Raw genomic sequence first — 22,785 nt, forward strand, 5'->3', positions numbered from 1 at the left:
GCAAGTTACAGAGAGATATTAGCCAGTACAGTTGGAATTTGACCGGAAATATCTTGCAATGAGAAAGCTCTCAGCCCATTGGGTACCAAGACTTCTGACAGTTTTCAGAAGCACACCAGGTGCTAATCTGAACCTTTTAGAGGCAGATCCTGCAAACTTTCTGCACAGGTTTGCGACTCAACGTGGGTTCATCATTTCACCCCAGAGGCCAAACAACAGTCTCAACAATGGAAGCACAATGGTTCATCCCTGTCGAAGAAGGCAAGACTGTTCAATCAGCAGGAAAGATTATGCCCTCAGTTTTCTGGGATGCTGATGGTATTATGATGGTAGATTATCTGCAAAAGGGACAAACAATCAATGGCACATATAATGCATCACTTCTTAGGCCGTTGAGAGAAAATGTCATACTCAAACACCACAGAAAACTCAGTAAAGGTGTGTTGTTCCACCAGGACAATGCCCCTATTCACCATCAAACTCTCATATTTTTCCAAAATTGAAAATGGCCATTTCCAGTACCCACTTTTGGTCAGACGATGATGTCATACATGCAATGAAGGACTTTCTGAACAGTCAGGAAAAGGACTTCTTTAAAAGTGGCATTGAGGCCCTTAAACATCACTGGCAAAAGCATATAATTAATATTGTAGAAAGTGTCACACATCTAAAACCCAGAGCTTAACTAATGAATCAGTTATGTCTATTTTTCCTAGGTCTTTCCATTGCCCAGACCATATCTGACCTAGACTTTCAATGTCTACTTTGTCAAGCCCTGCACATGTCAAACTCAGGGTACGGAGCGGATGAGGAGTGGCTAGCTTGTCAGAGATGGCATCAAGGAATGACGTGTCTAAGGGAGACTTCAAGCCACATCCTTCTACATTTAATTTGTCCAGTATAGTGTCATCTTGAACAGACTTCTCCAGAATGCGACGTACAACTGAATTTGTCAGTTTGGGATTACCCGAGAGTCGTAAGACCCTCAGGCATTTTCCTGACTCCAGTATCCTATAAAAAGAAAAATACATAAATACCATACCTGTTGGCTTTGTATACTCCAAACATGCCTAAAACTGTTTCTCTAAAATCTAACTAATTACAATTTGATGTAGATACAACTGTTTGACCTTGAACTTTAACCTTAATTTTGTATAAGCCTAAGAAACAACCGACATAGGATGTGAGAAGTTAAATTACTACAGGAAATGAGATAAACTTTTGGCTTTGACCTATGACCTATACAGGAGACCAGATGCATGCCATCCTGAGCAATAAAGGTTAAGTGCCTTGCCCAAGGACACTACTACGACAATACAGACTGATCCATTTCTCAGCTTCATGTGAATTGATATGTTCATTGGGTTTATTGCCTCGTGGACAGCTAAGGTCATGAGATTGGTAATGCATGCTGTGAAATAAATATCAGCTATAATAGTATTGGCAGGATTTCAGGCAATATAAGATATGATTCTTAAGTCTTACCTCACTATGAAGTCTAAACCTTCTGAAGATATATGAGAACTTGAAATATCCAATTCTTCCAGTACACAGTCCTCCTTCAAAACAGAACAGTCACGTAACACTTTTATCACAAAAATCTTATAAGACACTGATTTGCTTAAAAGCAATGGTGGTAAGGCAAGAATATACATTATGTATATCCAAATGTTAAAGTTTAGACAAACTTAAGCAATTACTACATCATTATTTCTATACCTTGTAATCCACACATTGTCTCAGGTGGGAGAGCTAGATAATAAAATACTAAAATTACAATGACAGGACTAAAACTCTTTGACAATGTCTCCATCTAAGGAGAAAACTATTTAGGAAACGAGAAAAGACTTCAACAGGACTCCCATATACTCACATTGTCACAGGAGAGAAATGTTTTTCTACTTCTGGAGATTTCCAATGCTTTTTTATTGAGAGGTTATCAGTGCACAAACATGCCCTGGATGAAGGGACTTTAAGAATTGTATGTACTGTTGTTCCAAATGCCTGAGCGAAAAAATGAACTTTATTTAAAAGATCTCTTATCTTCCTTCTAACATTTTATTCTTCCTCGTTTGGTAATCATCCATCAAAGTAAGGAAGATAATGGGTGTGTCTGTAATTATCATAGCTGTTTATAGAATATTCAACAATATGAAACCAGTTTATGGGTTCTGTCCTCTGTTGAGATAAACGAACATCTTGTTAATTTCGCCTAACAGAGATAGTGGTACAGACTAGTTTGTCTGTAGTCATTATCTTCTGATATCCATATTGTACCCTTTTCTAACATGGCACTGAAGAGCCTAGATTATAAAACTGATCATTTAGGAGGAAGTATCTTACCTGTGACAGGTAGTTCTGTAGGTGCAAAAGTAGATGTGAAGATGCACTGGCAGCTGTCATGTTTCCAGCTACAATCAGTTGGGTGAGTCTGGTAGCATTGAGACTCATCAGAAGCAGCTCTATACCAAGGGCTCCAAATTTGTTGTACGAAACATCCAGACACTGCAGGTCACACTCTACCGAAAAGCCAAAGAAGGCATCAGCTATTTTAGCCAAACAAGACATCTACTGTTTAAGTGCTGTCAGACTAGAAGGAATATTGGTGTAGTGTATAATTGTGAATGTGCCTAATTAAAAGTTTAAAAGATTAGAAAAATACTTCTTTTCCCCCTTTTATTCTCTCGTTTATAAAGTTCAATTTTGCTCAGGTTTAACAATGGACAAATACAATCACAAAGTTGAAACTGCCCTAGCCAGTCACATACTTTCAAGGGCTTTTGCCAAAGCAATCCGATGCTGCTGGAAGAACTTGGCTGTGAGGTCACATGACGAGAGGCAGATGTTGTTGATGCAGGGTAGACATGCAAGAACAGTAGTTAGTGACTGACAACTTGAATCTCCCAAGGAGTTGTGACTCAGGTCAAGATAGCGCAGGTTCTACGAGAAAAATACAGTGACAATTTAACACAGTGTTTCATCAATTCATCACTGATGATTGTAAAACTATAAGATATTAACTAGTTAAGCTGCATGGATTGAAACTTCAATATTAACACAGCCTGACTGTAACTTTGGCCTTCATATCATCACAGCTAATTAGGGCAATTAAGATACAGCGTTTATTTCTGCTAATGATATTAGTTTTCATGTGATAACATAAAAAATGGCCAAGAATACAACAGATTATGCCACAACATATCACCAATGATACATTACCTGTAGAATTGCTCCAGTAGATGCAGTGCCTAGCAATGTGTCTGCCAGTTGTTTAACTGCTACACTGGTGATTCTGTTACCAGCAAGACTTAAAGAGGATAAATTGGGAAGGGAACCCAACACATTCAGAAATCCCTCCAACCCAACATCTCCCACACGATTACCTGGAAACAAAATAAATAAAACCTAATATTCATAATATGCTGACTGTATCTTAATTACTTTACAACAAAATCATAGATCCTAGGTGTTAATGTACAGCCCTGCATATTTGCCTACATTCTTGGGCAGTGGCAGGAAGGAGGGAAACAGAGAGACAAAGAGATAATGGTATTTCTTACTCAGAAAATGTATTTTCTATAGTTGCTGTTGAAGAGATGTTGTCATAATACAAATGAATTTGGGAGCAAGCATTCATATTTGAATACCAATGACAGTAACACACATGCATATCATGTTAGAGTAGTAGAATTTTCCTGATTTACAATCTAGAAGGGTTCTGAACACCTGAATTGATGTGATATACAAGCTATGGGAGACAAACCTGTGAGATTGAGAATCTTTAGGTTAGATTGACACTGTATTGCCCTGAACACTGGGAGAATTTGGGCAGGACCCAGGGCTAAATTCTGTAGTTCCAGATTACCACCATCATCACAGCTCTGTAGAATGGTCCTTACATTTCTGTAGCTCACTGGAACAAACATGAGTCTTATAATTTGCTTCTGAAATACAAGGACACTACAGTAAAAATGAATTAATAGGTTGGTCAACATTCTTGGAACCAACATCAAGGTCACAGTTTCTGCTTTTAGAATTTGGATGAAACTTTAAATGAGAACCATGTCCATAATTTTAATAAAATAAACTACAAGTGTAACAAGTATAAGTATTGACCAAAGGTTAGGAGTTTATAAAAACTCAGGAGTGTAGGCAGCAATGACTATGACTTTCGTTTTGTTTCCTGTCAACACAACAGAATATTTCAAACAACTAACTGTGGATAAAATCTTATGCAAATAGATATTACAGGAACTGAGCTGGAGGGTAAGTAGCATTACACTGGAAAAACTTCATGTGTCTGTTCTTTCATTTGAATGTAATTATTTGTCAGCACTTACATGTTACATTTCAGGTATGAAATAAAAAGGACATGCAAACTATTTATTCTGGTTTTGAAAGGCGGAATCGAATGTTTTCAAAATGCAAAAATAATATCAGTAATCCATCCCTACTTCATAAACAAAAGAAACTGGTCCATCAAAAGCTGTCAGATAAACTAAAATGGGTCATAAAATGGCACAGAAAACTCCAAACAATACCTGAGAAGCTAGTTATACTAGCACACCTGTTTGGTATTAATACCATCAATAGCTTGAAAAGGCTATGTAGTGACTTTGCAGATAGAAATGTTATTGATATATATGTACCACACCTGTCTGAAGAGTTCTACAAGCCTGGTCATATCTCTGGGTTAAAGCTGGCATATCCCAATTGTCCACACTTCCCTGAACCTGTAACATACATAACTATCATTTAAGGACAAAAATTTCATACCAGAATATTCTGGTTTACAGTAAAGATTTATTTGATATGCAAAGTGTTTGTTTATCAAAAGTATGTGCAGCATTTTAAATGGATCTGAATATTTCAAAAATAGTTTTAATATTGAACAAGAGTACTGCAGGGCAGAACAATATACGCCTGTCCAAAACTATTCAAGCAAAAAATCAACTAAGGGGGAATAACTCAGAAACTATGTAGGTGAGGCGGGCAATCTTTATACTTGACACTCTGGCATCTCTAGATATACACGTGTACAAATTATGGTGACCAGAGAGCGAGGAGTCACCAAGTTATGGCAAGAACAAGGGAAGTTTACGAAAAATCAACTAAGGGGGAATAACTCAGAAACTATGCATGCGAGGCAGACAATTTTTACACGTGACACTCCGTCACCTTGAGACATATATGTGTACAAAGAATGGTGACAAGAGACCAAGGACTCACAAAGTTATGGCCCAGACAAGGAAAGTGTACGATGGACGGACATACAGATGGACGGATGGACAACGCCATACCATAATACATCCCGTCATACGACGGGCATATAAAAAAGTTCAAGGATTTCAATCTTTCCTGATTTGAGTTGAACATCATATGATGAGCAGATCAAGGATCATATAAATACTGAGAGTTAAGAATATTTAAGATTAAGCAAAATTATTCTACACCACTGCAGTTTCTATTTGTCAACTTTTATTGAAGGAAATTCCAGTTACCTCTTCATCTACTGACAGAACAAGACTTATAGGGTCATCAGGTGTAAGGAATGCCCCGTCCTTTGTTGTCAGGGTAAGAAAGGGACGTAATCCACACAGACTATAATACCTCTGGGACGTCTCCTGGGCAAGCCATCCAATAGTCTTACCTTCTCCACTGTCATAAAAAAGCAAATTGTACAAACTTAAGTCAAACAAGTTCTTATAAGGAGTAATAAAACAATAATAAAATATACCCAACACACAGAAAATTTTTGGATGACAAATATTGAAAGCACAGATCTATAAATAGTGTCATTTTTGTACTCAGACAGTAGAGTTGTGACAAGTTTGTAGCTTACCCATTAGGAGCTGGCACCAGTAGGAGTTTGTCCTTGACTCTGACCTTGACCCTCATGACCTGACCTACTGCTGAACTGGATATCTGATTCATATTAACCCCACTCCTCTGGGAGAGAGTCTCAGGTGGCAAGCTGGATTGTATGGTGTCTGTCTGTCGAACTGCAAACTGAGTCATCCTCATTTGTTTCGGCTTATTGGTCATTGCAAAGGCATCGGTCATCGAGGATGTGCAAGGGGCTGGCACAGATATGTCTGACAGAACATTAGATCTGTTAATGCGGGAAATTCTCAATGCAAGGGGAAATAAATCATCACAGAAATCGTCATCCTCATTCAGCAGCATTATGTCATCATTATCACTCAGACTTTCCAAGTTAACATTGTCATTTGCAAGGCTTTGAGAATCTAATGACACAGTATCCTCTTTAACAGTACGTTCCACTGAAGTCTCCTTGTTTTTGTCACTGCTCTCAATATTAAGCCTCCGCCTTTTCACAGCAGGTCGCATATCATCTATCAACCAGTCATCAACATACTCGTCTGCAGATATTAAGGCAGCAGAGTCTTTGCTGTTTAGTGACTTCGTAACATGATTGGAACTTGCCTGTGGTGCCTTGCGCCTTACAGCACTGCTTCCTACCTGGTGTATAGCCTGTCTGTAGGAATGGGTGGCATTAGATGATACTGGAGCTTGTGTTAATGGGTTAGGGTACACTTCCTCACTATCATCCTCTATAAGTGGTGATGGGCATGACATCTTTCTCCTACAAGAAAAAATAATGGGACTTGACCACATCGCACCTTGAATCTATTTCAGAAAAATGTAAATGTAAAACTGACTTGTTAATCTGATTTTTCTGTTACTGGTTAATAAAATACAAGTAACATGATGTGTTTTGGAGATGCCAACATTGCAGGATAAGAAATCAGGGTGGGGCCCGGGGGCCCAGGGGCGGCAGCCCCCAGTCAGGGTCCAGGGATGAGGTCCCTGGTGGGGGGTTCAGTGGGGCAAAGCTGAAGGATTTTAAGTCATTACAAAGCTGTTTTTACTGTCAAATATACTTATTTGAGTTTCAGAATGTTTTTTTCAGGTCACAGAGTCCACCATGGACAACAGAAATGTCACAATGGCACACATTACAATAAACATGGTGGTCACTTACAGCAGAATTTTTAAAACATGGATATGTAAGAGAGTATATCCGTAAAAACCACTGTGAATGAAAGTGTTTGACTTTTTTTGCAGGCGACGTGGCCTCTTCAACATCAACCATGTTTCAAGTTTGAGTTTAAAATGGAGCTTATGTCGATTTACGAGAAGCCCCAACTGTTTTGATACCGACCACACTGGCTAATAACAGAGGTCTTCCGATCATCCCCAACCACGTGGCAGTGTTATGTTAAAGTTTACACCGGTGTCAGGGGTAATTTCGATTATTTTGTCTGGGAAAAAAATCGACAAATTGGAGAAAACGCCATGAAATCGGAGGTAGGATTTTAATGTTAAATCAGAGGAACTCCAACCAAATCAGAGAGGTTGGTATCTCTATATTGTTGTGAAGCGTATTATGAAAAGTTTGGTTTTAGATATTTACATTTTTTTATCAAAAGGTATTATGAATTATGTATGAACAAGAACACTGACAGAGGGAAGCCAGTTTGTAATCATCAAGAAGAATTCACCGAGATGCCACTCTTTCAACTTTTAAGTGCAGCAGCCCAGTACCTATGAATCTGAAAAGCGATCTTAACCAAGCACTTTCATTCATTATCATGGCAACTGATTTCCTGGAAAGTGCTCCCATTGAATTCACTAACCCCAAAATAATATATACATCATTATTAGGTATATCCGATAATCTTATATTTCAATCAATCTGACCCCTTGAATTGTTGTCATGTTACTGAGAAGTAAATATTATATACAGAAATGAGGTAGCATGATTATTTCACCTAACACTCAAGTTACCATAGCAATCTAAATTTTTTTCAGATAAGAATGGTGTTGTGTATATCTAGGTTATGCTGACAATTCATGGGTAACTCATTATAAAGATCTACCATGCAGTTTCTAAGAAAATTCTGTCATACACTTTCAGAGAAAATTACAGTACTAATGAACAGCGAGAGGGTGAGTTGGCAGGCAGGCAAGCAGTAGACAAAGAGCCATTATTATGGGGTCAATTTATTTATGTGGGGCTCTGATGAACTCAACTTTGTCAGGGTTATCCATCACTATTTTTCTAATCTATCCTTTCTCATGTTGTTACCTATTTCCACAGAAACAAGTGCTACTTGCCTTGTCACATTTTCTGTGTCACTATCACCAGATTCATCAGACGATATTGTTCTTCTGGAAATAAAAAAAGAATCATTTATCAAGTCAACTAAGATTTCCTTAAAATAGTGACATTGACCCTAATACCCAAAACTCATCCGATGGATGCAAAATAATTTGGCAATTTATAAACATGATACCTGAACAAAATCTAACAAGGACTGAAGCTGCTAGTGAGCTGACAGATTTGGGTGTTTCATATGTATATACATTACTAATCCTGAACCAACTTGTGAGGAGATAAGTAATTTCCTTATAGGTTCACCATGCTTTTAACACAACTGAGACAAATGTTGGGTATTATCATATCTGATAGTGTTTATACACATAGGTCATTAGATATTTATATGATGTTGATGGTTTACATAACATGTGTATATGTAATCATATTAGTGTTGGTGAAAACCTCATATTCAGGCTCCTTTTTGTCCTATTGCGGGCAGGTTTGCTGAGGGGGTCAATATCTGTTGATGTACTAGACATAGTGCTACTACTCATGGTCCTCCCTGACAGGCAAGAAATATCCTCCGGAGATCTGCTGGCTGCTCATAATGAAAACAATTGTTATTTCATATCATTCTTAGTTAATCAAAGTATATATGTAACGTACTGCTTAACAAATTCATAGATTGAACAGGAGAAAATCATCCTGTTTTAACATGAGCTCTTAAAATGTTTTTTGCTTTTCTTTAAATGGAAATGAAGAACCAACCCCAAGTAACATGCAGTATTAGGTGCCAACTCTAAAACATTTCACTTTATATTACAGCTGCCTTTATAAATGCTACCTGCTTAATCTCATGTTCCATTTGTCAGGGGAAAAATGTGATAGTTAGCAGAACCTAACATTAACAGTTGACTTTTTTTTCCGGATGTCTAAACCAAGAATTAAAATTTCTGATGCGACAAACTGACTTGTTACTAACAGAAATTGTTTGGAGACAATAAATTTATAATTTGGTTTGTTTTTTCGAGAAGAACAGTGATTTTCCTTGACTTTTGTTTGTTTATTCCTTGAAATATCTAAAATGGTATCATAAAATAATGTGAACAATCATATGTCATATTCATAGTTCACACATGGTGAAATTCAGACACGACACTACAGTGTCATCAGCTGATATTTTGTGGAATTATTTATTCATGACAGTGTGGTTTTTATAATAAGTCATTATCACAAAGTTGATATACATAGTGTGTATCTCTGCAACTTCAATAAAATGTGTTCTGATGATCGCTACCAGAGTATTGCCAACAAAAATAGTCAACAGAGTGTGAAATCTTTGAAATGAAATGTTTCATTGGCTATTATATAATGGTTAATTTTAATGGCCAATCAAATGTCGTGAAATACAGCATAGAGAAAAACCTGGTTTTAGCACATTTTACTGTCACCTTACCAGTGCTCGCAATAATTTAAGCAATACATGATGTGAAGAACAATGAAAACATTCTGATATTATGACCAATTTGATTTTCAATCATCATTCCCTGCGATACATTATTTACCATAAACAAGTCATTTAAGAAAAATGATTATGATGTCAGCAAAGACGTAAGCAGCCCAGTGAAGGTTTTCGGGGCACATGTGATAATTTTCTATGTTCAATTAGACCTAATCTAGATTTCATTTTGTAAAACATCAAATCAGTTATTTTAGAAATAGCCTTGTATCAGAAATGTGTCCACAAAAATCTAAAGATGGAGATATTCATAATGATATTGACAAGCCACAGTTTGGTGTCATGAACTAAACAAACACAATTCATCATAAATCACAGTTCATGATTGATTATCTGTTGCAAAAAATCTTTTTTGACTCATTTTCAAAGAGTTTCGGCAGCAAGATTGATAACATTGTGACAAGTTTAAAGTTATAAATTGTTTAAAACCCATTTCAAAACTTGAAATTCACTAGACTTCCTTGGACCTAGCTGGACCTTACAAGTAAGATCTATCTACTTTTTGGGAGTCGTAAGGTGTGTAAAGTAGGCCAGTAGGGCATAGATGATGTTTCCTTAACATGCCCAGGTGTGACTTATTGCCATTCAGACATTTATCCATAGTTCCTGTCCTCACTTAACTGTGGTTTTTTTTGTGATAGTTGTCAAAATGAAGTAATGTTATGTGTTGCCCCCATAAAAATAAGTGACAGTATCAGATGTTAAATTACGTAGAATATATAGGGAAAAAATGTGTTTCAAGAAAACGTGATATTAACAGATGTGACATTAAGTTAGTTTCACCGTACCTCCTCCTCGGACATGTAAACTCAGTGATCTGTAGATCTCTTCATATGCCATCAGCACATTGCTATCTAAGGCATCATCACATCTCTCCCTCCACTGTCTAAGACAGGACAGAGCTGTGTTACCCTACATACATAATAAAAGCATAATCATCCCAACAGCCAAATTTTAAAGCTTATCCTTGTAAAATAATACCATGATGATGTTGCCACATCAGCAACTTACAGAGAGTTTTTGTAATACATTAACAATAATTTTCAACAGAATATACTACTAATGCAGTTTACTTATCAGTTCAAGTCTATTTACTTCAGGCATAAATTCTGTTCATTTTTAAAACCAATATTCCATTATGCTCTCATACAATATCTAATGAGGACATCACAAACACAGAAACAAGAAGTAAATTATTCATGTTTATACAGTGCAACTTCCCCAAACTGATCCTTCTCAGATCACCTCTTGAAACAGAACAAGATGGCCATATATGGAATGTCATCCTCTTTATTATAATAATTACAAGAATTCCAGGAAAGTGGATGTGTCACCTGCCCAGCAAAAATTCTGGAAATGAGTTTAATGAAACAATAGACTTCGATATTCATTTACTTGCAGATTAGATGTATAGTATCAAAGGGAACTGAATCTTGACCTGAAAAATGTCCACAGAAAATTCAAGTTAACGCATGAAAACCAATCTCCTATAGATAGAAAAACTGTCCTTGACCTTTGCTCTTCAATCCTCAAAAGCAATGCCAAGGGAGCACTTTTGGTAAGGAAGTATCAAATTTGATGATCAGTCAAAGGCCACTGAAGTTATAATTGGAAAAAAAGATATATATCTATAGTTAGAGTGACCTTGACCTATGAACTTTGGACCTGCACTTCAGATAAGGAAGCACTGTATGATCAGCCAAGTGTACACAAGTTATCCCCACAAAAATTTCCTATTTATATAGTAATGGTGACTTTGACCTTTTTGACTTTAAGACATGAGAAAAATATCCAGTATGCGCTTTTCGTAAGGAAGCACTGTATAAAGTAGCCATCTTGGATTTCAGATAGACCCGAAAAATAACAAAACTTTGTCAGGACCATCTCGGGATCATTTCATGCAAGCTTGACCTCAACCCACTGGTGGATCTTTAGGAAGTTTAAATGTCATAGTGGACAGCTGACAACGGCGATAACGGACGAAGCACAATGGCTATCGGTCATCATGACATTTGGGTCAGATGACCTAAAGACCCAAGTACTTAAAACCAATCTCTACCTCGTCATCCTTTGCCAGCATGTTGGCCTTATGTGCGATCAGGACCCTCATCACCTCTAAGTTACCACAATTAGCTGCATCTATCAGCGGGGTTACCCCTCCACAGTGCTGGCCTCCGCGGTCATTCACTGCAGCTCCATGCTCTAACAAATAGCTTACAATCTCGCTATGGTCATGGTTGGCAGCCTCATGAAGTGGAATCCATCCACAGTAGTCACGCGGATTGACAGGGTGACCCTAGAACACACAGAATTCATGCAGTTATACTTCCACAATAATCCCACGATTTGACAGGTGACACTAGAACATACAGAATTCATAGCTATGCATCCACAGTAATCCCTAGAACATACAGAATTCATAGTTTTACACCAACAGTAATCCCTAGAACATACAGAATTCACAAAGCCACTGTAATAATGTGGACTGACAAGGCGACCCTGGAAAATACAGAATTCACAGAGCTTTATGTCTACAGAAATTCTGCAGATTGACAGGGTGATGCTAGATAATAAATAATTCATATACCTATAATTATGCAATATGATGTGATTCTAACTATTTCTTGACTTGAAAAAGATCAACAGCATTACTGTTTTCAAGTTAACTTATGGTTTTATGATCACCTGACACTATCTCAATTGTCTTCATCTGTGAAATGAGTACAATAGCACAGGCCACTGATAATTAATATTAAGTAATGACTATGCTATGTACATGTCTTTGATCCTTACTATTGTAACCATTCCAAACCATGTTATGTAAATAGAGTCATCAGCCAAATTGTCAAATGATTTGTTCTACTTCAGTCTGCAGTAAAGACATTCATGATTAAGTATGAAACACAAACAAAACGGTGACTACAGTAGTATACTTTAAACCTTCTTAACTTACAGCAATCAAATTTAAGCACTTTATCGCTTTTTGGCAAATTAGCACAATGATTATTGAGCATATCCATAATAACTGTGAAATAAACAGTGTACAGAAACTAAAATTAGTGTAAATACACTTTAGTGCAGTATTTCCAGCAGGAACCAATCAAATACTGGCAATGAGCACTGTCAAGTAATGGATTAGTATTGCTTACTATTTGCTTCACACCCAGACCAAAGCTCCTAAATCTTCATATCAATATACAAGTAATATCAAATGATGGATAAAGTGACTTGATTTTTGAGACCTGCTTTATAGAGGAAAGTTGGCAATTTAAAACTTCGTTTTTAGCCAAAATTTTGATATCTTTGAAAATTCAGAAAATGTCAATAACTTTCCAATTATTACCTATACTTTTCCAAGTTCAGAAAAGAAAATGACACTGAAAATCTCCCAAACCAGATCACATTATTCACTACCCAACGTTTCCAGATATAGTGGGTAATGTTGTAAGGATTTGTCCCTGATTCATTAAATATATTTCATAATAATGTAAAACACAGAAAGTTTGGTTATGTTACATTCCTGTAGATAATTTAATAATAAGATAACTATAACACATTCATCTGTTGCTTTCCACATAATTAATGCCATACCTGTTCAACAAGTTTTTTCACTTTTTTTAGATTTCCTTCAATACATGCTCGATGCAATGCAGTTTCTCCTTTTTCATTTCTCTGAAATCAGAATCAAGATATTGTTATAATTTAAACTTTAAATCACAAGCTAACTCTGTTTAACCTTGTTTATTTCTGAATTCAAGCATAGCTGCTTTTATATTCAGGTCAGAGTCTATAAAAAACATAATATAAAGGAAATGGTTACTGCTTTTGTGTTGTCTTTCACTGCTTCCTCAAAGTTTATCAAAGCAGTTTGCAAAAGCTATCACTTCATTCTAAGATAAGGTTATACCCAGTGTACTAATTTACAAACTGAATATGTCAGTGATATATCTCAATCTATATGTACATAAATGTACATCAGACCTTAATAAATATGCACAACCTTATCATTTATTTCATAGCATAAGGACTCACAGAACAACTAAATGTCACATCAGATGTGAATGGTCCCACTCTAATGCAAACTAGTATCTCTGTTTCTTTAACTTCTATCAATGTAATGGTAACAGATGAGAAGGAAGAGGTAGGGTTGAAGGTTAATATATTAATGATTCAGTTCAAGTTTAAAAATTTATCATTCTGACAAAACTTGGATGGACTTACCTTTGTGGTAACTCTCCTTGCTACACCACGGACTGGGGCTGTCACCCTCGTCACATTTTCTTCATCACAGGAACTATGCTCTAAAGATGTAACCAGATGGTAAAAAACAATGCTAACAAACACTTACATGAACACAATTCAGAAAGTACTGATCATTATAGCTTGATTTAATAGGTTTGTTTAATTTTTATACTATTATTAATAAATCACAAGAAACATTATCATGAAAGATCAATTGTCTAAAACCAACTGATTTACTCACAAATGCTCTTTATCAGGAGGATTGAAAGTCAAATTCACATTTATCTGACATAATCCTGTACTTATATATGTATTACAGGACAAAGGCTTCTTTATCTATATAAAACGGACAAGCGTATTTGTTGTACCCGATTCTGTCAAGTCATCAATGCTAAGGTTGCCATCATCTTCAACACCATCAGATTTTTGGGAGTCCTGCTCTTCCTCCGACAGTTCATCATCACTGTTTACATTGTACTTCTCCTTAAGGCGCTGACATTTCTCTTCCACTTGATTGGTGGACTGTTTATATGCCTTCTGGACCTCTAATAAAGACTTCAAAACATGCACCTACAACAACAAATAGAGAATCAAATCAAATGAATAACAGATCTACAATTACACAACACCCCTAAAACAACCAAGACAAGACCGCCAAGATGACCTACAACTACAGGGATAACACAGATAGCTCAGACCAACATCTTAACTTTGAGAAACTGTAGATATTATGAAGGTCAACAAACTACATCATTGAGCTTTCTGCTACTAAACTCCATACCTTCTCTAGACTGTTTGAATATGTAAAGACAAAGGTTCAAAGTTAGTGGTCAAACAAGTCTGTAATGCCATCATTTATGTTTGACAATATTCAACAATCTTGACATTTGAACCTTGTAAGGTATGAAGTTTAACACTAAATCACTGAAAGCATATCAAAGTCATAGTTTGTTGTTTATACTATATGATAAGAATTCAGCCATCACTCAGACATTTGATAAGACTGCCGTGCTTTAACTCAGTATCAAGCCTAGTATATCATACAATAGGTCTGCAGTATTTAGTTTCAATAGCACAAGTTTGGTATATGATACATAAAGTCTGCAGTGTTAAGTCTCCATAAGTTTGGTAATATACTTAAAACCCTTGTTGTAAGGTATGGGATACCATACCTGAAGTCAGCAGTGTTCAGCTTCCTAAGCACAAGTTTAGTAAGACCATATCTGAAGTATATGGTGCCTAACCACAGTATCAAGCTTGATGAAAGCATACCTGGAGTCTTCGGTGCTTAGCTTCTTTAGCACAGTGAAAGCCTTTTACTAGAGAGTCGCTGACAGCATCATATTTATCTCCCCTTTGTTCCTGACAATCAGCTATATTGAGCCATGTACGACACATCTAAAATAATATCCAATAAAAATGAATATTAAATTTTTTCTTTAAGTGAATGGCACTTAGGACGAGAAAGACTTCTCTTCAACTTTTAAAAAGTTTCAATAAAAATGAATATTAAATTTTTTCTTTTAAGTGAATGGCACTTAGGACGAGAAAGACTTCTGTTCAACTTTTAAAAAGTTTCAATAAAAATGAATAATATGCAAAATGAAAATTGTGATATCCAAACCATTTAGACAAATCCTTCTGGACTTAACTACCATCATCCATTTGTAATTGGGAAATCTATTGAAAAGCTATTCAAAACATTGCCTAGTAAACAACATTATAAATGATATGATGTACAGAAGGAAATTGAAATTGGTTAGTAGTTTCCTGTAAAAATTATAATTAATTCTTAAATTGGTAATTTGGCATCATACATCATCTAGATCCAAATATGGTAGCATGTGATTGTTACAAACCAACATCTTTTTAAAGAAACTTTAAGAACTCAATATACTAGTATAGTAAACACCTAACTATTATAACCAACCTGTTCCTTGTCATCCTGTCGACAGATCAATTCCCTGTTGTAGTACTCTATGGCCTGTGCGAATTGTTTATCATCAGCATATGTCTGAGCAAGCGAGACATAAATTGGGATCATTTCCTTCATTGGTTTCTGTAAGGTCTCTGCACAGGTCAACTAGAAACAATATATATATATATATATATATATATATATATATACTATAAATGGCAAAGTGACAAACATTTGTGAAACATGAATATGACCCAAATATTCTGATGGTGGTGAAGTTTCATGAAAAATTAACTAAAGTCACTCAAAAAATCATCCAACTCAATGCCAGGTGCTAAGTGAGCACCTCCTATCAGATCTGGAAGACTGAATCGGCTTTGGACATCAAATAATTGGTCACAGGATAATTCTAGTATACCAAGTAACAAATCTTATGTTTTCCAATTTGGATCCCTATTTGCAAAATAAAAGTCATACTTCAACAGCAGGGAATGTGTCACGAGTTTTCTAACAACAGTTAACTGCCCGTTATCAGTTCTAACATTTAATAACCTTCCGGAGATGAATTGTCCAGACTGCTGACTGCATTGCTGTATCAATAGTGAAGCAAAAGACTACTAGGGAATCAGAAGTGTTGGGAATTGGAGGTTAGCTACATATAACCTGTCTGGGACTCACATCAACATCATTGCATTGCTACCTTACTATGATAAGCTATATTCATTGGTTGATTAGGTAACTTTCCTATACAAAATGAAGCAAAGCAAAAACAAAGGATACAAGACTTCAGTTTACATTGGTAAATCAATTGTATCATTAAAGGTGACAATAGAAGTTAAAAATCTATTATGCTGAGATAAGAAAAAAAAAAAAAAAGTTTCCATTTTACAAATGCATTGGAGATGTGCCCTCTGTAAACATGTTATTATCTGTTAATGATTCCACAATCTTGATCACGAAAGTACAAGATACTTCAAAATATTTTAAGAAGCATGAGAACGATTGACAAAGAAGAAAGCAGGGGCAAACTTATTTTCTTCTTATCTAGATAATGGTAAAGAGTGATATTTTTTTACCATAACCTTTACCAATGACTTAAATCTAATCAGGTTTAGACTTTGGTGGGGGATGATATTATGTGAATATCAAATAAATCTGTCCATGAGTTCATGACGTACAGTAAAACTCACTGGTGTTGAACATGCTTGAATCAAATACATCAGATGAGGAGAGAGTTTTGTTTTTTGTTTGGTCCCAATTTTTTCTTTTCTTTGTATGAGTAAATGAAACAGAATGATTAGAATACTGTTGAGTTCAATTTAGTGTTTGTGTCAATTTCTTTTGTGGTCCATTCCTTCGAAATTCGGCCAAAATTTCCTTTTTGTGTTGAATATACAGGTGTCACATTGTCTCACGCAAAAATTTCGAGCCCTATTGTAATTTTTAATCAAACATTGTTCTCTGCTTTTACACAGGTGAAAGTAAGAATTTATAAAGAACTAAAAATAAAATACACTGTAGTCTGTTAACTAAATCTACTGTGTTGTTTCTTACTTTTTATGCGCATGGCAGCCAGAAATCAAAAGCAAAAACCAAGTGATTACTACTGCACCGATACAGATTTTCAATACATTTACTGATATACATGTACATATACAAAGCATAAGTTTTACTTTATTCTTTTGTACAGTATACACTTTTATGAAGCTGTATGTGTAAAGTTATGCTTCATTGACGTTTCCGTGGCCTTCATCTTTTCAAAAGCAAGCTCAGTGCTATCAATGTTCATAAATATGTATTTATTTCAAAATATTGTCGATGGGACTTGTTACCCTTAAGGATATAAACATGAGTACACTATTTGTATCAATTTCACTAGGTGCTGTGTATGAGAATAAATGTGTATTCATGTGTGTGCTGCAATGATGAGTGTTTCATTGTACATTATTTGTTTTATACATGTCTTTGTACTTATAAGTGCTTATTTGATAAAACATACCTTGATAAAATTGTAAAATGTTCTTATTCATTTATTACTTATTCTTCATTACTGTCACATCATGCTATGTGTCAAGTAAACAACTAATGAAAATAGGGTTAATCTTCAATGCAAAACGTCTCCATTCATAGAAACACAGCTAAGATGAACCATCGAATAAGTCAAATATTTCATTTGACTCTGTTGATTTCGACTTAAGCATGTTTTACTGTATGTTGCACAGATGCATGCACACACGAAAGTGTTTACAATATACTGCCCACCTTTCTCTTACAGAAGTGGACATACAGAAAATATTAACAAGAGGGACTGACAGAAAGAAAATAATAGAAAGCAATCTGATATATCCTCTAATGATTATGGGCTAATTGAAAAGCTAGTTCTAAAGATAATCTTGAAGCCCAGCAAACCGAATATCTACAGATTTACATACCATTGAGTGGTAATACTCCAAAGCCTGCTTGAAGATACCAATTTCAGCAGAACAATCTCCCATTGTTTCATACAATTTCATCTTCTTTTCTGATTCTCCTTCACCCAAATCGGCTAATGAGGATGAGGTATCTTCCATCTTAGACACTGAAATATGAACAAAAAGAAACCTGATACAGGAGGCATCTTCAGCACTAAACAAGAGATCCCAGAGGGACCTAAGGTTAATCAGCATCATCCTTAGCTTCATTCTGGCAGTGTGACCTGGGCTTAAGATATGTAAAATGCAAACATGATACAGGAGAAATATTTCACCTCAGAAACACTAAAACCAACGATACACTGCATGCAGGTGATATTATTTTAATAAGACTTTTTTTAACATTTTACATCCCCAATGAGCTATTATAAAGAATTTATCTTTATTTTTGGACTTATTTTGCAGAGATTCATAACAAGAAATTTAATATACCAATTAAATTCCATTAATAGAAGCTAAAGGTATGTTTTTAAAACCATTGATAAAAGAGGTCAACAGCAGACAGGTGACAAGTAGCCATTTGTATAATTAACTACAAAGGCACAATTCAATGGTGGTGATAGGGAAAAACGTGTCAGCAATTTCCATCAAACTTGAGAGTACACTTTCTATTTGAATTTGAAGCATAAAACTGACACACCTGTTTCATGTTCATTTATTTTTCTTATCCATCACAGTCATCGTAATGAATTTGTTAAACTATTAGTGTGCACTGTAGTCATAACAATTGTAAGGTGTATTAATTTTTTCAGGAAATTTGAAAACTACAGGAAAAAAAATGTTGTTTCTTGCCATTTCCCTTATCTTCCATGATGGCTAGCTATAATCAGTTATCATTAGCTTGTTCCCAATTCAACCAATTTCAATTATAATTGAGTATCTGGGCTGTACAGAAATACAATAACAAGGACTTCAAAATCTCTTTTAAGAGAAAATATTGTTTTAGCAAAATGATGTCGTAGAAGCAAATATCTAAGACTTGGATAATTTATCATCGAGTACATTCCATTTTACACCTGATAGTATCCCACCTGCTTTGAAGGTCCTCATTATCCGCTGTTTTTCGTCACCGACTGATGAAGTTGCTTTGTACGTCTTTTTCAAGGCATGCTTACTTCCACTGTAATCCCCCAGTAGTAGACTAACCTAAAAAAGGTCATATCACACAGAGCTAAATTACAAAATATGTTACACCCATTTACACTTTAAGAAAACCTTCAACTGTTCAATCATCAGTCAGATCAGAGGAAATAATAGTCCTCTTCAATACAACCCAGGTTCCTGTAGAGAAAATCCACAGGTCTTAAACTAAGGAAAACTATAGCAATTGAATGTAATTCTAGGACATATTCAACTTATAAAATAACCTAAATATGTTAATGATCATTAGCCAGTCACAAAAACTGTTGATCAAGATACTTTCAAAATGCTGCAAATGACAAGTAGGGGATGCACACCAAAAGCAGTGTTACAAAATCACCAATCCAGGGGAGACACATCAATAAGCACCATTACATAATCACCAAATGATATCAACAGAACACACATAAATAAGTAGCATCACAAATCACTAAATGACATCAAGGGGACACATATCAATAAGCAGCATTACATAATCACTAAATGACATCCAGGGGAGGCACATCAATAACCAGCATTACATAAACACTAAATGACATCAAGGGGAGGCACACCAATAAGTACCATTACATAAAAACTAAATGACATCCAGGGGAGGCACATCAATAAGCACCATTACATAAAAACTAAATGACATCCAGTGGAGGCACATCAATAAGCACCATTACATAAAAACTAAATGACATCCAGGGGAGGCACATCAATAAGCACCATTACATAAAAACTAAATGACATCCAGTGGAGGCACATCAATAAGCAGCATTACATAATCACTAAATGACATCCAGGGGAGGCACATCAATAAGCACCATTACATAAACACTAAATGACATCCAGGGGAGGCACACCAATAAGTACCATTACATAAACACTAAATGACATCCAGGGGAGGCACATCAATAAGCAGCATTACATAAAAACTAAATGACATCCAGTGGAGGCACATCAATAAGCACCATTACATAAACACTAAATGACATCCAGTGGAGGCACATCAATAAGCACCATTACATAAACACTAAATGACATCCAGGGGAGGCACATCAATAAGCACCATTACATAAAAACTAAATGACATCCAGTGGAGGCACATCAATAAGCACCATTACATAAAAACTAAATGACATCCAGGGGAGGCACATCAATAAGCACCATTACATAAACACTAAATGACATCCAGGGGAGGCACATCAATAAGCAGCATTACATAATCACTAAATGACATCCAGGGGAGGCACATCAATAAGCAGCATTACATAAACACTAAATGACATCCAGGGGAGGCACATCAATATGCAGCATTACATAACACTAAATGACATCCAGGGGAGGCACATCAATAAGTAGCATTACATAACACTAAATGACATCCAGGGGAGGCACATCAATAAGTATCATTACATAAACACTAAATGACATCCAGGGGAGGCACATCAATAAGTATCATTACATTATCACTAAATGACATCCAGGGGAGGCACATCAATATGCAGCATTACATAACACTAAATGATATCCAGGGGAGGCACATCAATAAGTACCATTACATTATCACTAAATGACATCCAGGGGAGGCACATCAATAAGCACCATTACATAAACACTAAATGACATCCAGTGGAGGCACATCTATAAGTATCATTACATTATCACTAAATGACATCCAGTGGAGGCACATCAATAAGTATCATTACATTATCACTAAATGACATCCAGGGGAGGCACATCAATAAGCACCATTACATAAACACTAAATGACATCCAGTGGAGGCACATCAATAAGTATCATTACATTATCACTAAATGACATCCAGGGGAGGCACATCAATAAGTACCATTACATTATCACTAAATGACATCCAGGGGAGGCACATCAATAAGCACCATTACATAAACACTAAATGACATCCAGTGGAGGCACATCAATAAGTATCATTACATTATCACTAAATGACATCCAGGGGAGGCACATCAATAAGTATCATTACATTATCACTAAATGACATCCAGGGGAGGCACATCAATAAGCAGCATTACATAAACACTAAATGACATCCAGGGGAGGCACATCTATAAGCAGTAATACATTATCACCAAGTAAAAGCTTATTTCAGGAAGGTGTGGCAAAATCTGAAGAGGTATTATTGGAAATTTACTTTATACATATTGAAATCACAAGGATTTATCTAAATCCATATCTACCTAATATCTTCAACCATAACAAAAATTTGTCATATGAATTCAAACAACTATCTCAGAATGTGATTATAGTTTATGTTGTGTCTTGTGCAATGTAACAAAGCATTCTCTGGTAAAGTGAAACAAAGCATTCTCTGGTACAGTGAAACAAAGCATTCTCTGGTACAGTGAAACAAAGCATTCTCTGGTAAAGTGAAACAAAGCATTCTCTGGTAAAGTGAAACAAAGCATTCTCTGGTACAGTGAAAAACAAAAGATCTTCTGGCACAGTGAAACAAAGCATTCTCTGGTACTGAAAAACAAAAGATCTTCCGGTACAGTGAAACAAAGCATTCTCTTGTACTGAAAAACAAAAGATCTTCCGGTACAGTGAAACAAAGCATTCTCTGGTACTGAAAAACAAAAGATCTTCCGGTACAGTGAAACAAAGCATTCTCTGGTACTGAAAAACAAAAGATCTTCCGGTACAGTGAAACAAAGCATTCTCTGGTACTGAAAAACAAAAGATCTTCCGGTACAGTGAAACAAAGCATTCTCTGGTACTGAAAAACAAAAGATCTTCTGGTACAGTTAAACAAAGCATTCTCTGGTACTGAAAAACAAAAGATCTTCTGGTACAGTGAAACAAAGCATTCTCTGGTACTGAAAAACAAAAGATCTTCCGGTACAGTGAAACAAAGCATTCTCTGGTACTGAAAAACAAAAGATCTTCTGACACAGTAAAAGAAAGCATTCTCTGGTACTGAAAAACAAAAGATCTTCCGGTACAGTGAAACAAAGGATCTTCTGGTAAAAGGAAGTAAAGCATTCTCTAGCACAATGAAACAAAGAAACATGGTTCTCTAATCACTTACAACAGCTTTTTGGAATACAACTTCATTTTCCAGGGATTTATCTTTGAGTTTGACAGCAGACTTGAAACCAGCCTCCAAATAGCGGTGGGCCTGACTAAGGTTACCTCCTCTTTGGTATATTCCTGCGAGGGTAACCTGACATCTGTATAAATTGTTATACAGACAGTGGGTCCTACAAAAACCAAGCATGCAAATTCATGAACAGACATATCAAGGAACTATTACATAGTGGTAAGGAAAAATGCTAACTCATCTTAATTCTCAAGGAACATATTACACAGTGTAGAATTGGATAAAGACAATTGTGCTGATGATTA

The 22,785-nt window shown here is 35.9% G+C and overlaps 1 protein-coding gene across 1 annotated transcript; it reads right to left on the reverse strand.

Moving 5' to 3' along the window:
• Positions 1 to 659: 659 nt before the first annotated feature.
• LOC132563269 (tonsoku-like protein) lies at positions 660 to 18,485 on the reverse strand. The gene is made up of 19 exons (XM_060228028.1): positions 18,237 to 18,485; positions 15,817 to 15,969; positions 15,159 to 15,284; positions 14,255 to 14,456; positions 13,866 to 13,945; positions 13,236 to 13,316; positions 11,704 to 11,940; positions 10,433 to 10,556; positions 8,588 to 8,726; positions 8,139 to 8,196; positions 5,843 to 6,600; positions 5,502 to 5,658; positions 4,655 to 4,733; positions 3,764 to 3,913; positions 3,220 to 3,383; positions 2,769 to 2,940; positions 2,344 to 2,519; positions 1,486 to 1,559; positions 660 to 1,011 (listed from the first exon to the last, which is right to left on the reverse strand). The coding sequence occupies exons 1-19, from the start codon at positions 18,483 to 18,485 to the stop codon at positions 660 to 662; spliced, it is 3,531 nt and encodes a 1,176-aa protein (XP_060084011.1).
• Positions 18,486 to 22,785: the final 4,300 nt, after the last annotated feature.

The sequence above is a fragment of the Ylistrum balloti genome, unplaced genomic scaffold, assembly GCF_031769215.1.
Source record: "Ylistrum balloti isolate Yb309-2 unplaced genomic scaffold, AGI_CSIRO_Ybal_v1 Utg371666, whole genome shotgun sequence".
Taxonomy (NCBI): Eukaryota; Metazoa; Mollusca; class Bivalvia; order Pectinida; family Pectinidae; genus Ylistrum; species Ylistrum balloti.

Bases quoted from the DNA above. Each gene is read 5' to 3' on its own strand.
- LOC132563269 (XM_060228028.1), bottom strand. From the start codon at position 18,485: ATGAAGCTAAGGATGATGCTGATTAACCTTAGGTCCCTCTGGGATCTC. The intron at 4,734-5,501 runs GTAACTGGAATT...TGTATGTTACAG, and splicing joins TTCTGTCAGTAGATGAAGAG to GTTCAGGGAAGTGTGGACAA. The intron at 3,384-3,763 runs GTTTGTCTCCCA...TTTTGTTTCCAG, and splicing joins AAAGATTCTCAATCTCACAG to GTAATCGTGTGGGAGATGTT.